Source organism: Wolffia australiana, chromosome 17, assembly GCF_029677425.1.
Source record: "Wolffia australiana isolate 7733 chromosome 17, ASM2967742v1".
Lineage (NCBI taxonomy): Eukaryota > Viridiplantae > Streptophyta > Magnoliopsida > Alismatales > Araceae > Wolffia > Wolffia australiana.
The window spans coordinates 11,529,201-11,546,020 of NC_135851.1; the positions used below are offsets into that span (position 1 = coordinate 11,529,201).

Below are 16,820 nucleotides of genomic sequence, written 5' to 3' on the forward strand. Positions count from 1 at the left end.
GATCAAATGTTCAATCAGATAAAACATTCACTAGATCAAATCCAAGCACTGATCATTCGGGCCAGAAAATTGATTCACAATTGATTTAACCCAATAGGTCTGATTGTACTAACTGATCTGGCCCAATATTTAGATTGAATAACCCAAACTAATTCAATTATGACTGCTTGGTTGGATTGGATTGGATCAACTAGTTTGAATTAATCATAAAATAAATATGTGTAATAAATGAATGAGAGAGAGAGGGAGAGCCTGAAATAGAGAGAGAGAGAGAGAGGGAGAGAGAGGGATCAAGGGAGAAAGAGCAAGTGAGAGAGAAAGTGAGATAGAGAGAGGGAACAAGGGAAAAAGAGAAAAGGAGCAAGTGAGAGAGAAAAAAGTGATATAGAGAGAGTAGGATCAAGGGAGAAAGAGAAAAAGAGCAAGTGAGAGAGAGAGGGATCAAGGGAGAAAGAGCAAAGGAGCAAGTGAGAGAGAGAGCAAGAGATAGAGAGAGGAAGACCAAATAAATGTGTGAGAGAGAGAGCTAACATGAGAGTGAGAGAGGACGAGCAACAGAGGTCCTCATTTCATTTGAATAGTTGAAATAATTTTTTGATTGATTTCAATTACTGAAATTGAATTGATCAAATATATAGAATGAATTCGATCAAAATCATTATGTAATCAAATGATTTGATATATTTGATCAAATTCCCTTCCATTTGATCAAATCATTCAATCAAAATTCGACCAATCTGATTCAATTAGATCCCCAAACCCTGATGGGCATCTTGAGTAATGTTTAAGAATGATGATTCTCCATCTGCGAGCTGTTGATACCTATAACAGATCACGAGTAACAACATTGAGATAACCCTAATTGTAAGGTGCTCGTATGAGGAGACAAAAAAATAGAATAGCATCAAGCTCAAAAGGAACATTGGGGTTCCTTCAGAACCATGAGGTATTTGTACTTTTTAGCAGTGGTTAGTGAATTGAGTATCAATAGTATCTCTCTAATTTTACTTCTCTTACTATGACCATCAATAGCATGTTTATTTTTATTTTAATTATTGAAAAGTAAAATAATGGAATAATTATTTGATAAATATTATTGGTCAAATAAAGTTCTGACTTAAACATTATACGGGGTCACCGATGAATTTAAATTTGCATTCAATACACCAATTAGTATTGTTATGTTTCACAACATCCGTTATCCATTTCACTGTGGGTGCCTCCCCCGACTGTTGAATCCAGAGTGGGCTGTTAAGGTTATTGGGTTGGACTCTTACTGGGCCGATCGAAAAGTCCAGTCTGACTCCTCTCTCTCCTTCCTTCTCAGAGCTTCTATAAATACCGCGTAGTCCCAAAATTCTTTTATTTTGAGACTTCGTCGGCAAATTCATCTCCGTAGAGCGGCACCTCGGCGATCATTGGCGGAGGCGCAAGGTACTCGCGTCTGCAATCCGTCTCCGTCTATCATAATTCTAATTGATCTGATCGACGATCGGTTTCCATCACCGTATTCTCTTTTCAATCTGAAACCCTAGATCTCGATATTTCTGTTATCGAAGCTTTTGGCCATCGTTTGCCTATTCTCTTCGAAATCTGTTCTTCGTCTCTGGAAGGGGAAGGCATCCGTCTGAAACCCTAGATTTCGAAATTTCTGTTGTCGAAGAAGGGTAGAATCATTCAGGCCCGGAGAATTGTGCTTGATTTGTGGGCTGTCATCTTCATCATCTGAAACCCTAGATCCAGAGCTTTCTTCCAGTAGCGAAGATGCCGGCGACGGCGGGGAGGGTGCGGATGCCAGCGAACAACCGCGTTCACAGTAGCGCGGCGCTGCAAACTCACGGGATATGGCAGAGTGCGATTGGCTACGATCCCTACGCCCCAGAGAAAGATTCCAAGGGAAATGCCTCAGAGAGGGCAGCTGGAGAAGGAGGAGCGGAGAACGCCTACGCTAGTTTCCAGGGTCTGCTGGCCCTCGCGCGGATAACCGGTTCCAGCGCCAACGACACGCGGGGAGCCTGCAAGAAGTGCGGCCGCGTCGGCCATCTCACCTATCAATGCCGCAACTTCCTCAGCGTGAAGGAGGACAAGGACAAGGACGAGGTCACTCTGCAGAACGCCACCAACGCATTCGACAAGATCAAGAAAGCCAACGGTTTGGGCAAAGAAGACGATGAAGATAGCTCCTCGGAGGAAGAGGAAAGCGAGAGTTCAGATTCTGATGTCGACCCAGAGATCGAAAGGATAATCGCAGCTAGAATGGGCAAATCCAAGAAGAGATCAGACAGGGATGGTGGATCTCAAGTCGAGAAGATCAAGGGTATCAAGTCGGGGAAGAGGAAAGAAGAAGATGATGAAAGGAGGAAGGAGAAGAAGCGGAGGAAGCGCAGAAGTTTAGACGAGGAGGACGAAGAGGAGTCGAGGATGAAGGATCGAAGGAGGTGCAGAAGTCCTGAAATCAAGGAGAGGAAAGAAAAGAAGCGCCGGAAGAGGCATGAAAGTTCATCTGATGAGGATAGCAGTGAGGAAGATGATCGCCGCCGCCGTCGTCATTACAATAAGAGCAAGAAAGACAGGCGACGCCATGGGAAAGATTCATCTGATGATGAATTTGAGACTGATGAACGCAGGCACCGTAGCAGCAGAAATGATTCGGATCGGCGCAAGAGTAAATTGTTAAAGAAACGGAGCAGCGGTAGTAACTCAGAGAATGATAATCGTCGCGTATCAAAGAGGGAAGAACGCTGAAACTTGCAACCCAACTGGCTTGAATTTTACTGAAATCGTGCCTTCGTCGTCTGCAGACTATCTCTGTCTGCTTCTGATCTTGCCAAAAAAACAATATTTGAGTTATGTGTCTTGACGATTTCCCTTTTATGTACGATATTTGCCCAGCGAAGAGGGATTTTTTATGGGACCTGGAAAATCTCTCAACTATGCTGGATTGATGAATGTACTCTGACCTTGAATCAGACCACTCTCCGAGAAAGAGTATTGTGGTTATAGCTGTTCACAGTAACGGAAATGTTCTCACTTTTTTAATGAGACGCTGGCTTTGGTTTCTGTACTTTTGTTTGCAGGTACTGAGAGCAGATTTTTTTCATTTCTATTATTCTTTTTCTAAGGCATGGAGGGTTATTATAATAAGATTCTTTAGGTTTGGGCACGATCTTCTCCTTAATCCGACAAATTTTTTTTTCGGGGTTTCCCAAGATGTTATGAATGATCCATATTTTGCCCAGTGGTTTTTATGTTCGATCCCTCGCCTCTTCCATTTTGGTGACTCTAATTCTAATCCTCTGATAATGGATAATAAGTTTGTATTAATCTCGATCAATGAGTGTGCCTTTCCTAAAACTCTCAACTCATTGATGACTCCAGCAGGTTTCCCTTATTTAAATTACATAATAGGCTCTGATTGAACCCAATAAACCTAAGCACATAGAGTTATATAACCTATAATACTTGATAACCTATGACCACATTCCCCCTTAAGTTGGAAATGGATGTTCTCCATCCCAGCGTCGAACTATGCAGGTTACTCTGATCTGAAGACTGGATACAGGTCATGTTGAGGATTCCACATCCCAATCTCTTTAGTGAGTTGCGTATTGATTTCAACATATCTAGTTCTATCATGGTGGACCGGATCATGTGCGATCTCAATAGCAGATTTAAGACATCAAAGTAAACTTATTGGCTCAGTTAAGTGAGCCCTGAGATCCTGTAGGATGTTTCTGATACCAATGGAGCTCACACCCGCCCAATGCCACAGCTCTAAGTTCAGCCTTGGCACTGGATCTCAAGATAACACTCTGCTTATTGCTCCTCTTGGTTATGAAGTTTCTCCTAGGGAGGAAGAATAACTCGTAGTAGAGCATCAATCCACAATGTTCAATGCTTATCCTACTCTTGTAAATATTTCAATGATGATCCCATATATATATATGTCCCCCTTAATTATCTGATCATGTGATGAACTGTTGTTTCATGAGCTTCCTTTGGATACTGCATTAATTGGCTTACTAATTCATTGCCAAGCGTGATATCTGGTCTAAGAGATATAAGAGTTTATTTATTAATCATCGATATCTCTTTTTGGTAGTTGGAGGGCTCTCTTGCTCCCAATATGCAAACTGTCCGAGTCTTTTGTTGTCAAACACCTTGGATAACCTTTCATGTATTTCCTGGATTTCTCCATGATCCTCTGCAATAACCATCATATCATCAACATACACAAGAAGTACCTCTATCCTGACTTGGTATGCAAAATGAACATTCTATCATCGCCATTTTTCTGTGTAAAGCCCATGTTGTTCATTGCATTGGTCAGTTCACCAAATTAGGCCCTTCGTGGCACCTTCAGGCCATAGAGTGCCTTGTGCATTTTACAAAGGAGAGTCTCATTCCGAGCATCTGCGCACCAGCAGGAGTTTTGTATATAATTTTTTTCTTCTTCTAAGTTTCCATGGAAAAATGTTTTTTAAATATCCAGTTGATGTTTTCCTATTCTTAGAAGAAAGCTGGCCACGCTTTGACCTTTCTATTTTTTCACGGCTTAAACACTGAATATCCATCTGAAGCTCACAACCTTCTATACGTGTGGAAAAGAGTCTAACAACAAGGTGTTATTCTTACGTAATGTCATCGTTTCTTCTTCAATAGCCCTTTCCTCTTTGAATCTTGGAAAGTCACAATATTTATGTTGGAATTTGAACCAAGATCCAACTTAGACATGAATGCCTGGTAAAGAACCAAGAGATTCATAGGGGAAACATAAAGCTGGATGGGATATTCTCCTTTTTCTCTGGGTCCCATGAAACTTTGAGAAGGCTGACTGGAAATTTCTCCCTCGTGTTTAATGTGTTGTTCCCTTGACCGTAGATAGTTCAATTTCTTGTTGCTTCCTCTTGAAGCATGGGCAGACAATCTTTCATTTTCTTCAGGGTGGGTCACCAATTCTTTGATGATCGATAGCTCCTCTTGAGTTCCTTTGTTCCCAGATTGATAAGAAAGAATATTTTGTCACATTTGACATCATTTATAATGGAATATCATTTTAAAGTAGGGTCATAATAATGATTCTTTGGGGCCATTAAGTGGCACACAAAATTCCATTTTAGGGCCCTGGTGAAACTCTTTGCGAACAAGATTTTTGGACATTGGCCGTGCAACCAAACCCCTTTAGTGGGAGACCAGACATTCATCAACCTAAGGGAAGATGAGATTTCATTTCCCCCACTAGAAGTTTCCCCAAAAAAATGGAGGTAGACCACTAGTTTACAATATGGGTATTGGTCAGCATGTTATTCTAGAAGAGTAGCGTCCTAGTAACTTCTAAGAGACGGTTTTTTCTTTTCCTTGATTACTCGCTTTTGTTGGGGGTTATTGATGCTGGAGGTTTCATGAATTATTCCTTGAAATGCAAAAAAAAATAATCATCCGTGTATCATTCATAAAGTCAGGATTATCTGACCAAAAGTATTTAATGCATGTATTAATCTCTAGCGGTATCATGCATTTATAATAAACGATATTATAATGCACGTATTTATATTTATACGAAATGCAGAAGTATTTAATGCATTTATAATAAACGATACAGACTCAAGTGTACTGGAACCAAGTATACCCAAGTCATCTAAGCGCAATCATCAACGAATGTGATTACCATTTGTTACAGTCATTATTGATTTTTTGAGATGACCCCCAAAAATCATTGAATGAGATCAAATAGATGAGCCTTCCTTTTTTGAAGTACTGTTATTGTTAGAGGGAAAATGTTTATCCAACTGGCATGTTTTACAAACATAGGTCAGCTCCTTAAACCCAATGAAGACAAGGAAACAGGTAAAGAAGAGAGTTAAAAACCGGATGTCCCAACTGCTTGAGAAGCTTAGCCCAATCCTCTAGTCTGTCACCTTGTTCAGACGAATAAAGTCATATTTAATGAATGATATATAATGTGGAATATGCTTTTGCAATTGACTAACAGAAATGATGTTTGCTGACATGTGGGGAACATGAAAGGCTGGCTCAGCTTTTCTTTTTTATTCCAGGAATCCCTGTAACTCCATATACAATAATATGATTTTGATGTACACTAGTAGTGAGTACTTTCCTCTTGACTGTGTATTGCGTATATTGAATAAATAAGTTCTTATTATGGGACTTATGATGAGTCACCCTTAAGTCTAGAATCCAAACTTCTTCTATTTTTTGTTGCACAACAGTAAGGAATGATCCATATGTCCAAGGAGAAATTTTCTCTTAAGACAAACCATAGAATGCCTAGGTTGTGGACGGATGACGCAATAGAATGTTCCAAGAAGTATCAATGGTATGACAAGGTTGCTGAAAATGGGAACACCATAGGTTGGCTTTAGGGTAAACTCCTCCATACTGATATAGATGATTCATTAATTATTGTGGATGTGGAGGTTCATCATAAAAGACCATTTTTCGAGTTAATCCATGTAAACTGAAGGCATTAGTATCCATCAAGAGACATGGTAGCTCTAAAAGATTTCATCTGACTTTCTTCTTTTGGGTCATGCTGGAAGCTTCTTCAAACATGGGTACATTGTCTCTGTTGATTAATAGTTTCTATGGTATCAAACTGAGGACCTAGTCTAGATACAAACTTGTGTACTTGGTCCTCCAACTCATGAGCTCTTTCTTATGAATCAGGATCATACGCAGGAGGATAATAATCCAACTATGTCCAGAAGGCTTCTAATGTAGATGCATACTCAAACACACTTAACTTATCTTAAACCATGGTATATATTTAAAAACAAGCACAATGACAAGGGATTTTTTGTTTCGTTTGGAGTGCACACTTCTACTCCCATAATTCACGAAGATATGGACTCATATCAGAGGGACACATGCCCAACGTTGATCATGTGGATAACCAATGACTATTTACAATTCACATGCCCAATTTTTATTCATCCGATCTGAATCTTTTTAGTATACAGTGAATAAGCAGCTAGTTTTTATATAATTTTCTACAATGATTAAAAATCATTGAACTCACTTGAATATAAACTCACAGCCATTTAGTTAATTACCTTTCTATTTAGAATGACAATTGTGTCCTCCATCTCCTAGATCTTGATGGATGTTGTGAGAAGACGAGTTGTGCACTCACTGAATAGTGTGCAACTTGTGGATTCTACTAGAGATAAATATTAGTTTCTTTTTTATTAATTTCAATATGATTTCCCTAGAAACTCATCTGGCTCGTGATTTTAACAGATATTTGGACAAAATATTTAATCAAATTTGTTGAATCCATAGTTTCTTGTCTTGATAAATGAGTTCGCCTACTGTAGACATCTCATATTATTCATGATTTCAGCATATGTTGCTTCAAGGTCTCAATTAATTTTCTTCATTGCTCATTTTAAAAAATAAAATTATGAATTATGATGCATACTTTTTTATATAATTGAGATCTAGATTTCATTCGTATGTTGTGCATTGAAAGCTCTAGAGTTTTATCTTTTTGTCAAATGATTACGCACTGTTGAATTCGATCAAACATAAACTTCAAACTAAGTGAATAACCCTCCAACATTGAAAGCCGCTCGTCTAGCCGATCTCCTAGATCTTAATTTGGGGTCCTTTGAATACTACTTATCACATTCTCACGATATGTCCCATCACATAAGATTTCACTACATATTTCCATAAGATTAATATTATCCCCTCAAAAGTCTTAAATTTAATATCATATTCACCTCCAAAGTTACGGCAACCTTGATACTTGTTACAGCCTGTATCAAACCTTCCATGATACTAATGTTAATTACAAAGAACAATCACTTTCGAAAAGACAGGTTTGAAAAATACACCTCTAAATCTTTTTATCTCAGAGAGTGATAAATAATATCTTAATACATAGCGTCATGTAATAATAATTTCTAACAATGAGAAGAAAGAGAATATGTGACAAATTTTTAATATGTTGGACTAGCACCTAAGTAAAGCATTAAGATGTCACCTAAGTAAAGCATTAAAGCACCTAAACAAGGCCTAATGTCGGGTATAGATGATATAATGAACCCTTGCGAACATATAGCAAGTACACATTGTATCATTTGATTTCATTTTTAGCTCATTATGCTTCATTTTAGGGCCCGACAAATGAAAACCTCTCATTAGTTTATGGATGACTTGAATTCTTGTGTTTGCTCTTTCAGGAAAAACTTGCACGCGTGGTTCTGGCCGTTTAGAACCTTCGGTGACATTAGATAGACCCTTTATCACCTTGCATTTGGGCTATTATTTTCTTTGTACATAATCAATGGAGGCATGCCCAACATATGTGGCAACATCTTCTCTAACATGTTCTTTTGTCTTTCATAAGGAAATCTGGGATTCACTCAAATAAATGCACAATTTATTGCGAGTAATCTAGTTAAGTAAACCAGATGCCCCCCTCTAATCTATCTTATGATTCGCTTCTTAAAATGTCTAAAAAAAATCCTTGTAATATTTCAAAAAAGTTTCTGAGGGTCACCCCAATTGTATCTTCAATTTTAATTCCTCCAAAAATACTAATTAGATAAAACTGAACAGGACCAGCCGTAAAAGTAAATATCTAATCTGTAGCATTGAAACTCCAAATCCAAACAAAGATCAAGTAATTTCTGCAATAGAAATCTTGACCGGGTAGAAAATATAAATGTATTCGAATAAAAAATGATGAAAAAAAATATTTATCCTTAAATTAATGCGCGATAATTGAAATCATGGAATTTCCGCATTTTAAATGATCCGCGGGATAACTTGCACCTCGAGACACGTCATCTTGTAAGCATCTGACACGGGACAAACGTCGGCTGCTCATTGGATAACGCGTGATGTATGGATTCTCCGCGGTGCAGTAACAGCCGCCTATTTCGAATTCGAACTAAATAGTCGAGCTTTTTGAATTCAAGATCTGGAAGTAACGGCTATCTTTCCCTCTCTCTTGCTCTTTGACAGACCCGCCATTTCTGTTCTTCGTTCTCGATCTCGTTCCTGGCGATTTTTGGATCTCCTCTCGATCGCGATCATGGCGACTCAAACACCAACGCCGGGGTCTTTGATTTCTTCGAAAGTTGTCCCCCGCGGAAACTCCCAAGTCAGAGTGGTCGTGAGGGTACGCCCATTCATCCAATCGGAGCTCGAATCCGACCACAAACTCATCCCCTGCGTCTCTGTCGTCGACGGGAGCTCGGATCGCCTTCCTGATGAAGAAATCACTGTTCATATTAAGGATCAATGGTCCAGGTAAATTTGTGCTCGTACGTTGTGAATTTGTGTATATTTGTGTAAATATGTGCTCATACGTTGGGCATTTGTGTATATTTGTGAAAATTTGTGCTCATACGTTGTGAATTTGTGTAAATTTGTGCTTCATGTCTGATGTATCTGACTTGTTCCTTAGCCGGAGCGAATGCTTCAAGCTGGATTCCTTTTTCGGGCAAGATAATCCACTGGAGACCATTTTTAATGGAGAGGTCAGCAATTTGATTTCCGGTGTTTTGCAAGGACTCAATGCCACGGTCTTCGCTTATGGCGCGACCGGCAGCGGAAAAACCTACACTATGCAGGTAATCTACTTGTATTTCATCGTCATTGCATCTGCGGTGACTGAGATTGACCTCTTCTGAGACAAACGCAGGGGACGGATTGCCAGCCAGGCTTGATTCCGTTATCCATGTCAAATATTTTGTCTCAATGCCGAGGGGATTCAAGCTGTTCAATCGAGATCGCTTTCTACGAGATTTACCTCGACCGGTGCTACGACCTGTTAGAACCAAAGGCCAAGGAAATCATGGTTTTGGAGGACAAAGATGGGCAAGTTCACATGAAAGGACTTTCAAAGGTACACCTAATTGTAATCTCTATAACAAAAGGTTGTATCTTTTCGAGTCTTGCGCCAATTCTCAAGAACGAATCATGTGAAGTTTATAAACGACAAACCATACCTCTGTCCAATTGGAATGATGCTCATCATATCATTGGAATGGACTTCGTTTCTACTCATAATTAAACCCCATATCTAAATGTCTTTATCCCATATTTTTTTAATGCATGCCCACGAGAAATCAAACCTAATACAAACAACCTATGATCATCCTCTTGGGATACCGAATTGTAATTTCTCGGAATGTTGCAGGTAGCAGTGCGATCGATGGAGGAGTTTGCTCAGATCTTCAGTTCAGGGGTACAGAGGAGGAAAATCGCTCACACCGGCCTGAACGACGCTTCCAGCAGAAGTCACGCGGTGGTATCGATCACTGTCTGCCGTGGAGGCGTCGCGGGGAAGCTAAATCTCATCGACTTGGCAGGTTTCATCAGTTTCACCGATCAAAAAACATTAATTTTAAAATTTATACAATCTTCTCTCAACAAAATTGGAAATTTCAGGGAACGAGGACAACAGGAAAACGGGAAACGATGGGGTTCGGCTTTTGGAGAGTGCGAAGATCAATCAATCGCTCTTTGTCCTTTCAAACGTTATATACGCGCTCAACAACAACGAACAGCGAATTCCATACAGAGAGAGCAAGCTGACCCGCATTCTGCAGGACTCTCTGGGGGGAACGAGCCTCGCGCTGATGATTGCATGCCTTGTAAGAACAATTTTCATTTTTCCTCGTAAATTTCTTAACTTTTTTGCATTCTAGCTTATGTTAGATTTGAAACTGCAAATAGAACCCGGCTTCGTACCACGAAGCTGTTCATACCGTGAGTTTGGCTGCACGATCCCGCCATGTTAGCAACTATGTTGGTCAAGATTTCAAGACTGAGACTCCGAAGGTGAAGATTGACATGGAGGCGAAGCTTAGGGCCTGGCTTGAATCGAAGAGCAAGACGAAGAATTCAGGGCTCTTCTCCCCGGTCTCGGCAAGAACTCCTGCTCATTTGAGCGCGAAGAAACCGGCCTCTGCGCGGGCTGCTTCAAGAGTGATGGTGAAGGATGAGGTGTTTGTTAAGGGAAGGTATGTTGTAATCAGAATGATTTTCTTTGGAGGAATACTCTTTTAAGTGTATTTTTCTGTTTAACGTTCTTCTCAGGAAATTGTTTGATTGCGCGGCGCCTGTTTTGCCCTCCCAAGAAGTAAGTAACGGATGGATAGGAAGAATATTTTTAATTGTGTTGGAACGATTATAATTCCTGATTTATGTTGGTCGTTCATTCATTTTTATCAGAGATGTTCCTCGTCTTGTGCCTCGTCAATGCCAGGTGGACCTTCGCGGAGGAATGACGCGGTATTTTTGGAGGTAGGGATTGCAATAGTGTATTTTTATGACGCGTCAGGTGCCTCAAAAAAGATAATGAATTCGGCTTACTTGGACCTACGGTTTGACTTGCAGAAAAGCAATTGGGAAGACGAAGTGAACCCAAGAAACGAGATTATATCCGAATTTCGAAACCTTAATCTGCAGTCAAATCCCTCCCTCCCTGTCCGTCTCTCTTTCTCTCTCCATCCATGAATTTATCTCTCTCGCTCTCTCTCTCTATTTATCGACACATCCATAACTCTATCCATCCCGCCATCCATCCATGCATTCTTCTATTCGTCTCTCTCTCTCTCTGTTTATCTACCCATCTATAAATCACTCCATCCATCCATGCATTCTTCTATTTCTCTCTCTCTCTCGATTTATCTACACATCTATAAATCTACCCATCCCTCCATCCATCCATGCATTCTTCTATCTCTCTCTCTCTCTATTCATCTACACATCTATAAATCTGCCCATCCCTCCATCCATCCATGCATTCTTCTATCTCTCTCTCTCTCTATTCATCTACACATCTATAAATCTGCCCATCCCTCCATCCATCCATGCATTCTTCTATCTCTCTCTCTCTCTATTTATCTACAAATCTATCCATACATCCATCTACCAATCTCTGTCTCTATTTATTATCTATGTATACTATACGTCAATTCATCCATCCACTTTTTTATCCGTTGAGTTCTGCGTCCTCATCATTGGTCATTGTAAACGTTTTCTCTGACAGGAAGCTTCATCAAATGAGGAAAACGAAGGAGATAAGGAAACTTCATCCTGCAACCTCCCGTCCAACAGAGAATTTGAGGTAAGCTCAATTAAAATATGTATTTATCTTTTTTCCTGATGATCCGGTTATAACTCCTGCCTTTCTCAGGAACCCCCATCTGATTCCGTGGGAACAGCGTGCGCAGGGCTGCCTTCTGGTATTTCACCAACCCATTACCAACTTCAATACAACTTAAGTAACATCAGCATTTTAGGGTTCAGCTCCCCATTAACCGTCCTTAAACCATCAACGTCACCAACCTTGTTGACACTGTCGATGATGCTGACTAGGGAATGGCACATCCGGGACGTGATGGGACAGACGACAATCCGTGACGGAGGGACGTGACAAAAGTTTGGTCACATTATCGTCCGGTCACACGTCCGAGGATATCAGAAAAATCTGTCACGTTCACGTTTCCGTCATGTTTTGTGGTGTCCCCGTCACGTCCGCGTCACGGGACGGTGTCACCGTCACGTGTGACGGGAAAAACAACCATGCGGAGGAGAGATGATTGGAAGGGCATATCTCCAATTATCTTTGGACAGCATCCTTTTGCGCGCGCGAATTAATGCAGGGACTTTTCTGCCAAATGCCAAGAAATTGAGTTAACGACACTACGTGGTCATTTTTAAGCTTTTTTGGACATTTTTAAAAATCCGTCAAGGCCGTCATCCGTGACAGTCGTCCGAGTGACATCCCGTCACGTCACTCGTCCGAGGCATTTTTCAACTTTAGCTGAATGACGAGAGGATGATGTTGTGTCATCGATCACCTTTCCCATCATTCATCCTTGCCAGGATGAGGAGACTGTCTCATTATCTCTCAGAGATGATGACGATAACATCATCGCAGGATGATGCTAATGGAATTGTAAAACTTCACTGATGCTGAGGACAATGACGATGACACATTCATCATCGTCTTCTGATAGGTGTAGTCAAGCCTAGTGTTTGACGTGTCGGTCCGGGTTTCTTGCAAAGACCTAAACTTTACCGAATTCTAGATCCAGTTCCAGTCCGTTTATGTTAGGTCAGGTCAGGTTGACTTGTCAATGCCGAACACAAAGTAGAAAATTTATGTTGATGGTCAGGTAAAATTTGTATCAACATAATGAGTTTTACAAAAAAAATTAACTAAATATTTAATAGTTGGACACTTGGACCTTAACCTGCTCTGACCAACCGGTCCACCCTCAAATGGAAGACCTAGGTTCTAAATGTCCAACCATAGTCAAGCCAAAGTCAATCACCATAGTTCGGTGTCGCTGACTGAATTTTGAACGTCAACGGTCAACGTTAATGGGACATGTCGCACTTGAGTCAGCTATTGGTTTGGTCTCTGAATAATTTGTTATTGGGCAGACTTATCTGCAGAGAAGGAGAATGCAGGAAAGTTCGAGAAAAGTGCTGGAGAGATGGTAAGCCCGGCTAGGAGAGTATTCTCCCCAGTGGAATGCAACCGACCAACCGTCCTTCCATTTGAGCCCAAAACGCCCAAGACATCTTACGAAGGTGGTACTCCGCTGCATAGGTTTACCGTTCTGAGCTCAAAGCTGAAGGTAGTGTTCTTTTCTTAGGACTTAAATTTTTATTCAATTGTTTGTAGTATCATATTTTATGGCATTATCTGTTGACGCATTTTCTGGCAGGACTCCCTCGTCCAAGAGTACCTTGAGTTTTTGAACACTGCCAGCAGGTACATAATTTGATGCAGCATTTTTTAATTTCTTTTTTCAATGGGTCGCCAAATAAGCAAACTTCCATCGGAAATTTTGATTTTTGATGTAGAGTAAAAATTTAAATAAAAAGTATAACATTTTTTTAATTTTTTCGTTCAGCAGTGAGTATATTCTTGCTTGATGCAACACGAGATTTTTTGATTCTCAGTGGGTTGTCAAACTATAAAAATCCTGTATCAGAGATTATGATTTTTTATGCGAAGTTAATTTTCAAAATTCAGAATTTTTTTCTTTCTTTCTTTTTTACTTTTGTTCATACGTGTAGAGAGGAGATTCTTGATCTGAAGATAAATCCCTAGCCCTCCATCCATAGTCAAACTATAAAAATCCAGTATCAGAGATTATGATTTTTTATGCAAAGTCAATTTTCAAAAATCAGAATCTTTTTCTTTCTTTCTTTATTTCTTTCTTTTTTTCTATTGTTCATACATGTAGAGAGGAGCTTCTTGATCTGAAGATAAATCCCTAGCCTTCCATCCATAGTGTAATGGTTTTATTCACACTTATGATGCAGCGGGTCGCCAAAGTAGAAAAAACTTCCACCAGAGATCCAATCTCAAATATAGAAAATAAACTTTGACCAGAGATTATAATTTTCTTCAATCCATGATGTTACGACTAGTTTAATTCTCAATGGGCTGCAAAATTAGGAAAAAACTTGCTGAAAAAATCTATTTTTATGCGAAATAGAACAATAGAAAAGAAATAAAATATTTTTTATGCAAAATAGATTGTCGAAAATAAAAATGTTTCCCTCTTCGTTTATTTATTTTCATCCGGTAGAGAGGAGCTTCGTACTCTGAAGATAAATTTAACTTCATTCCACATTATTCTACTCTGATTGGAATTCTTCTTTTTGTTCCACTTTGCAGAGAGGAGCTTCTTGCACTAAAGGTAAATCAAATTTCCAAATGAATAATTACTTTCTCTCTGTCTCAAGAAATAATAATGATCTGCCTTTTCCGTTTCCGCTTTAATTCAAGGGAATTGGCCAGAAAAGGGCAGACTATATTATCGAGCTAAGAGAGGAGACACCCCAACCTCTGAAAACGGTGAGTTAAATCTTTAGGCCAAAGTTACTCCTAGAACTTAGAACCCTAATCATTCATCATCTTATCTCACAGTTAAATGACCTGGAGAAAATTGGTCTTTCAACTAAACAGGTAAATCCCTTCTCAAGGTTATATTAAAACGGCGAAAACAAAAATTTTAAAAGTCATTCAAACAACTGACTCTTCATTCTTGCGTAGGTTCACAACATCTTTAAGGGTACAGCGAGGCGAATTTTTGGGTGAAAGGCCACGCATGATAAGGTAACATGGCAATATCGCGGTTGCTGTTATGTTTTATGTTTCCATTTTAATATAATTAGCTAATGTTCAGCATTGTGTTTTTAAAAAAATGTTACTCGTCTATGATTTAAGAAGACGATGCCTTGTCATCATCTCAGTCTAGTTGTAGTAAACTTGGCCGACTGAATTAAGGTTCTAATTTTATTTGGGAAAATGATACATGTTGGAAAATAATCTCTCTTAGTCTCCATGATGGTGGATATTAGTTCTCTGACAAGCGGCCTTTACATCATCAGATAAGTTTTTCTTTTGAGTGTATTTATGCATTTACAGATTAACCATGACGATGATGTAAAGGCCGCTTTTCTTTATTATTTTTGTGATTTATCACATTTCCTACGTGGCTTAAATTTGTAATGTGTATGGTGTCCTTTTCTCAAGAAAAACTATTTGGTGAGGTATTTAGTAACACAAAGCGAAGGGGGGAAATCCTCTCAATAGATTACTATGGTATAGTGATTAAAATCAATTTAAGGTGCTTAAATTGTTTTTGCTAATTGACTCAATCATTAGTATGCAGATCGACTCAATCATTAGTATGCAGATAATACATTGAGCCTCCACAATATTATTAGATAGTGACCAGAGAGGGTCATTTCCACGTGGAACAAAGATTATGAAATTAGTATATTTTAAAATAGTGATTAATGAGAAGGGATATATTATTAGATAAGAAATAGATAGCTCTCTATGATATTGAGATGAGCAGTTGATAATTATGTATTATGAATGAAAAGTGGAAGGATGGAGGGCCCCCAGACATGGTTCAGAGGAGGTATAAGGTGCAGATATTGTGAATAGAAGATTTGTATGTGTGTAATAGCAAAAATATTCAAAATTTATTTTTGGGATAGGGGGGGGGGGGGAATGTGGAATAATAAGATATGATAATGATGAGGCATTTAGGAAGTTGTCGGAATTTACATAATGAATTTGATTGCATGGTTATAACCACAAGTAACATGTGAATTTTATTTGTAATTTCATGTACTCTATAAGTTTATTTTCCATTGAAATGATAATAAATGCATGCTATTTAACCTTACAAAATTTGAATACATGTTTTGAATGTTCTATCTTTTCTCAATTTTGTGATATTTTGTTGAATTTCATGATGCTAAATTTAGAAAGCACATTTATTTCCAACACCATGGATAGATAGAGAAGGTAAAGATGAAAATATCATTAAATGTGAAGCCTAGAATTCCTTCTGAAGCGCTAAATATCTTCATTTGGACTTTGAGAAATCTGACCCATCCAATTTTCTCACTCTAGTTTTTGTTCCTCCTCTAGTGTGGAGGATTACCAATATGGCATAAAATTTTAGGAAGACAGAAAAATCAAAGAACTCATAGAATACTAAAATAAATTCAAAAAACTGTATTTGAAACATTATACATTATTTTCTTTTTGAGTTTAATGTCAAAAAATTCATAAAATATCCAAAAGTTGAGAAAAATAAGATTTGATAAAAAAAATTCTCCTCTAATTTTTGCTCCCTTCCTAGAGTCATGTGGTGTATTACCAATATGAGACAAAATGTTAGGAAGACCAGAAATATCATAGAACTCAGCATATACAAAAATATCATTAAAAATTTATATTTGAAAACTCATACAATATTTTTTTATGAATTTAATCTCGGAAAATTCCGTAA

At 38.8% G+C, this 16,820-nt stretch overlaps 2 protein-coding genes across 2 annotated transcripts; both read left to right on the forward strand.

Moving 5' to 3' along the window:
- The first annotated feature begins 1,360 nt into the window (after positions 1 to 1,360).
- On the forward strand, positions 1,361 to 3,064 carry CXIP4 (CAX interacting protein 4). Its single transcript, XM_078588988.1, has 2 exons — positions 1,361 to 1,434; positions 1,744 to 3,064. The coding sequence occupies exon 2, from the start codon at positions 1,765 to 1,767 to the stop codon at positions 2,743 to 2,745; it is 981 nt and encodes a 326-aa protein (XP_078445114.1). The 5' UTR covers positions 1,361 to 1,434; positions 1,744 to 1,764; the 3' UTR covers positions 2,746 to 3,064.
- A 5,878-nt stretch (positions 3,065 to 8,942) lies between these two features.
- Positions 8,943 to 15,317, forward strand: LOC144714513 (ATP binding microtubule motor family protein). The gene is made up of 17 exons (XM_078589262.1): positions 8,943 to 9,282; positions 9,440 to 9,605; positions 9,677 to 9,880; positions 10,175 to 10,346; positions 10,426 to 10,631; positions 10,714 to 11,000; positions 11,077 to 11,119; positions 11,212 to 11,283; positions 11,377 to 11,466; positions 12,032 to 12,109; positions 12,179 to 12,227; positions 13,435 to 13,631; positions 13,722 to 13,768; positions 14,684 to 14,705; positions 14,795 to 14,863; positions 14,936 to 14,974; positions 15,062 to 15,317. Exons 1-17 carry the CDS (start codon positions 9,065 to 9,067, stop codon positions 15,104 to 15,106), a joined length of 2,004 nt encoding a protein of 667 aa, XP_078445388.1. The 5' UTR covers positions 8,943 to 9,064; the 3' UTR covers positions 15,107 to 15,317.
- The last annotated feature ends 1,503 nt before the right edge of the window (positions 15,318 to 16,820 follow it).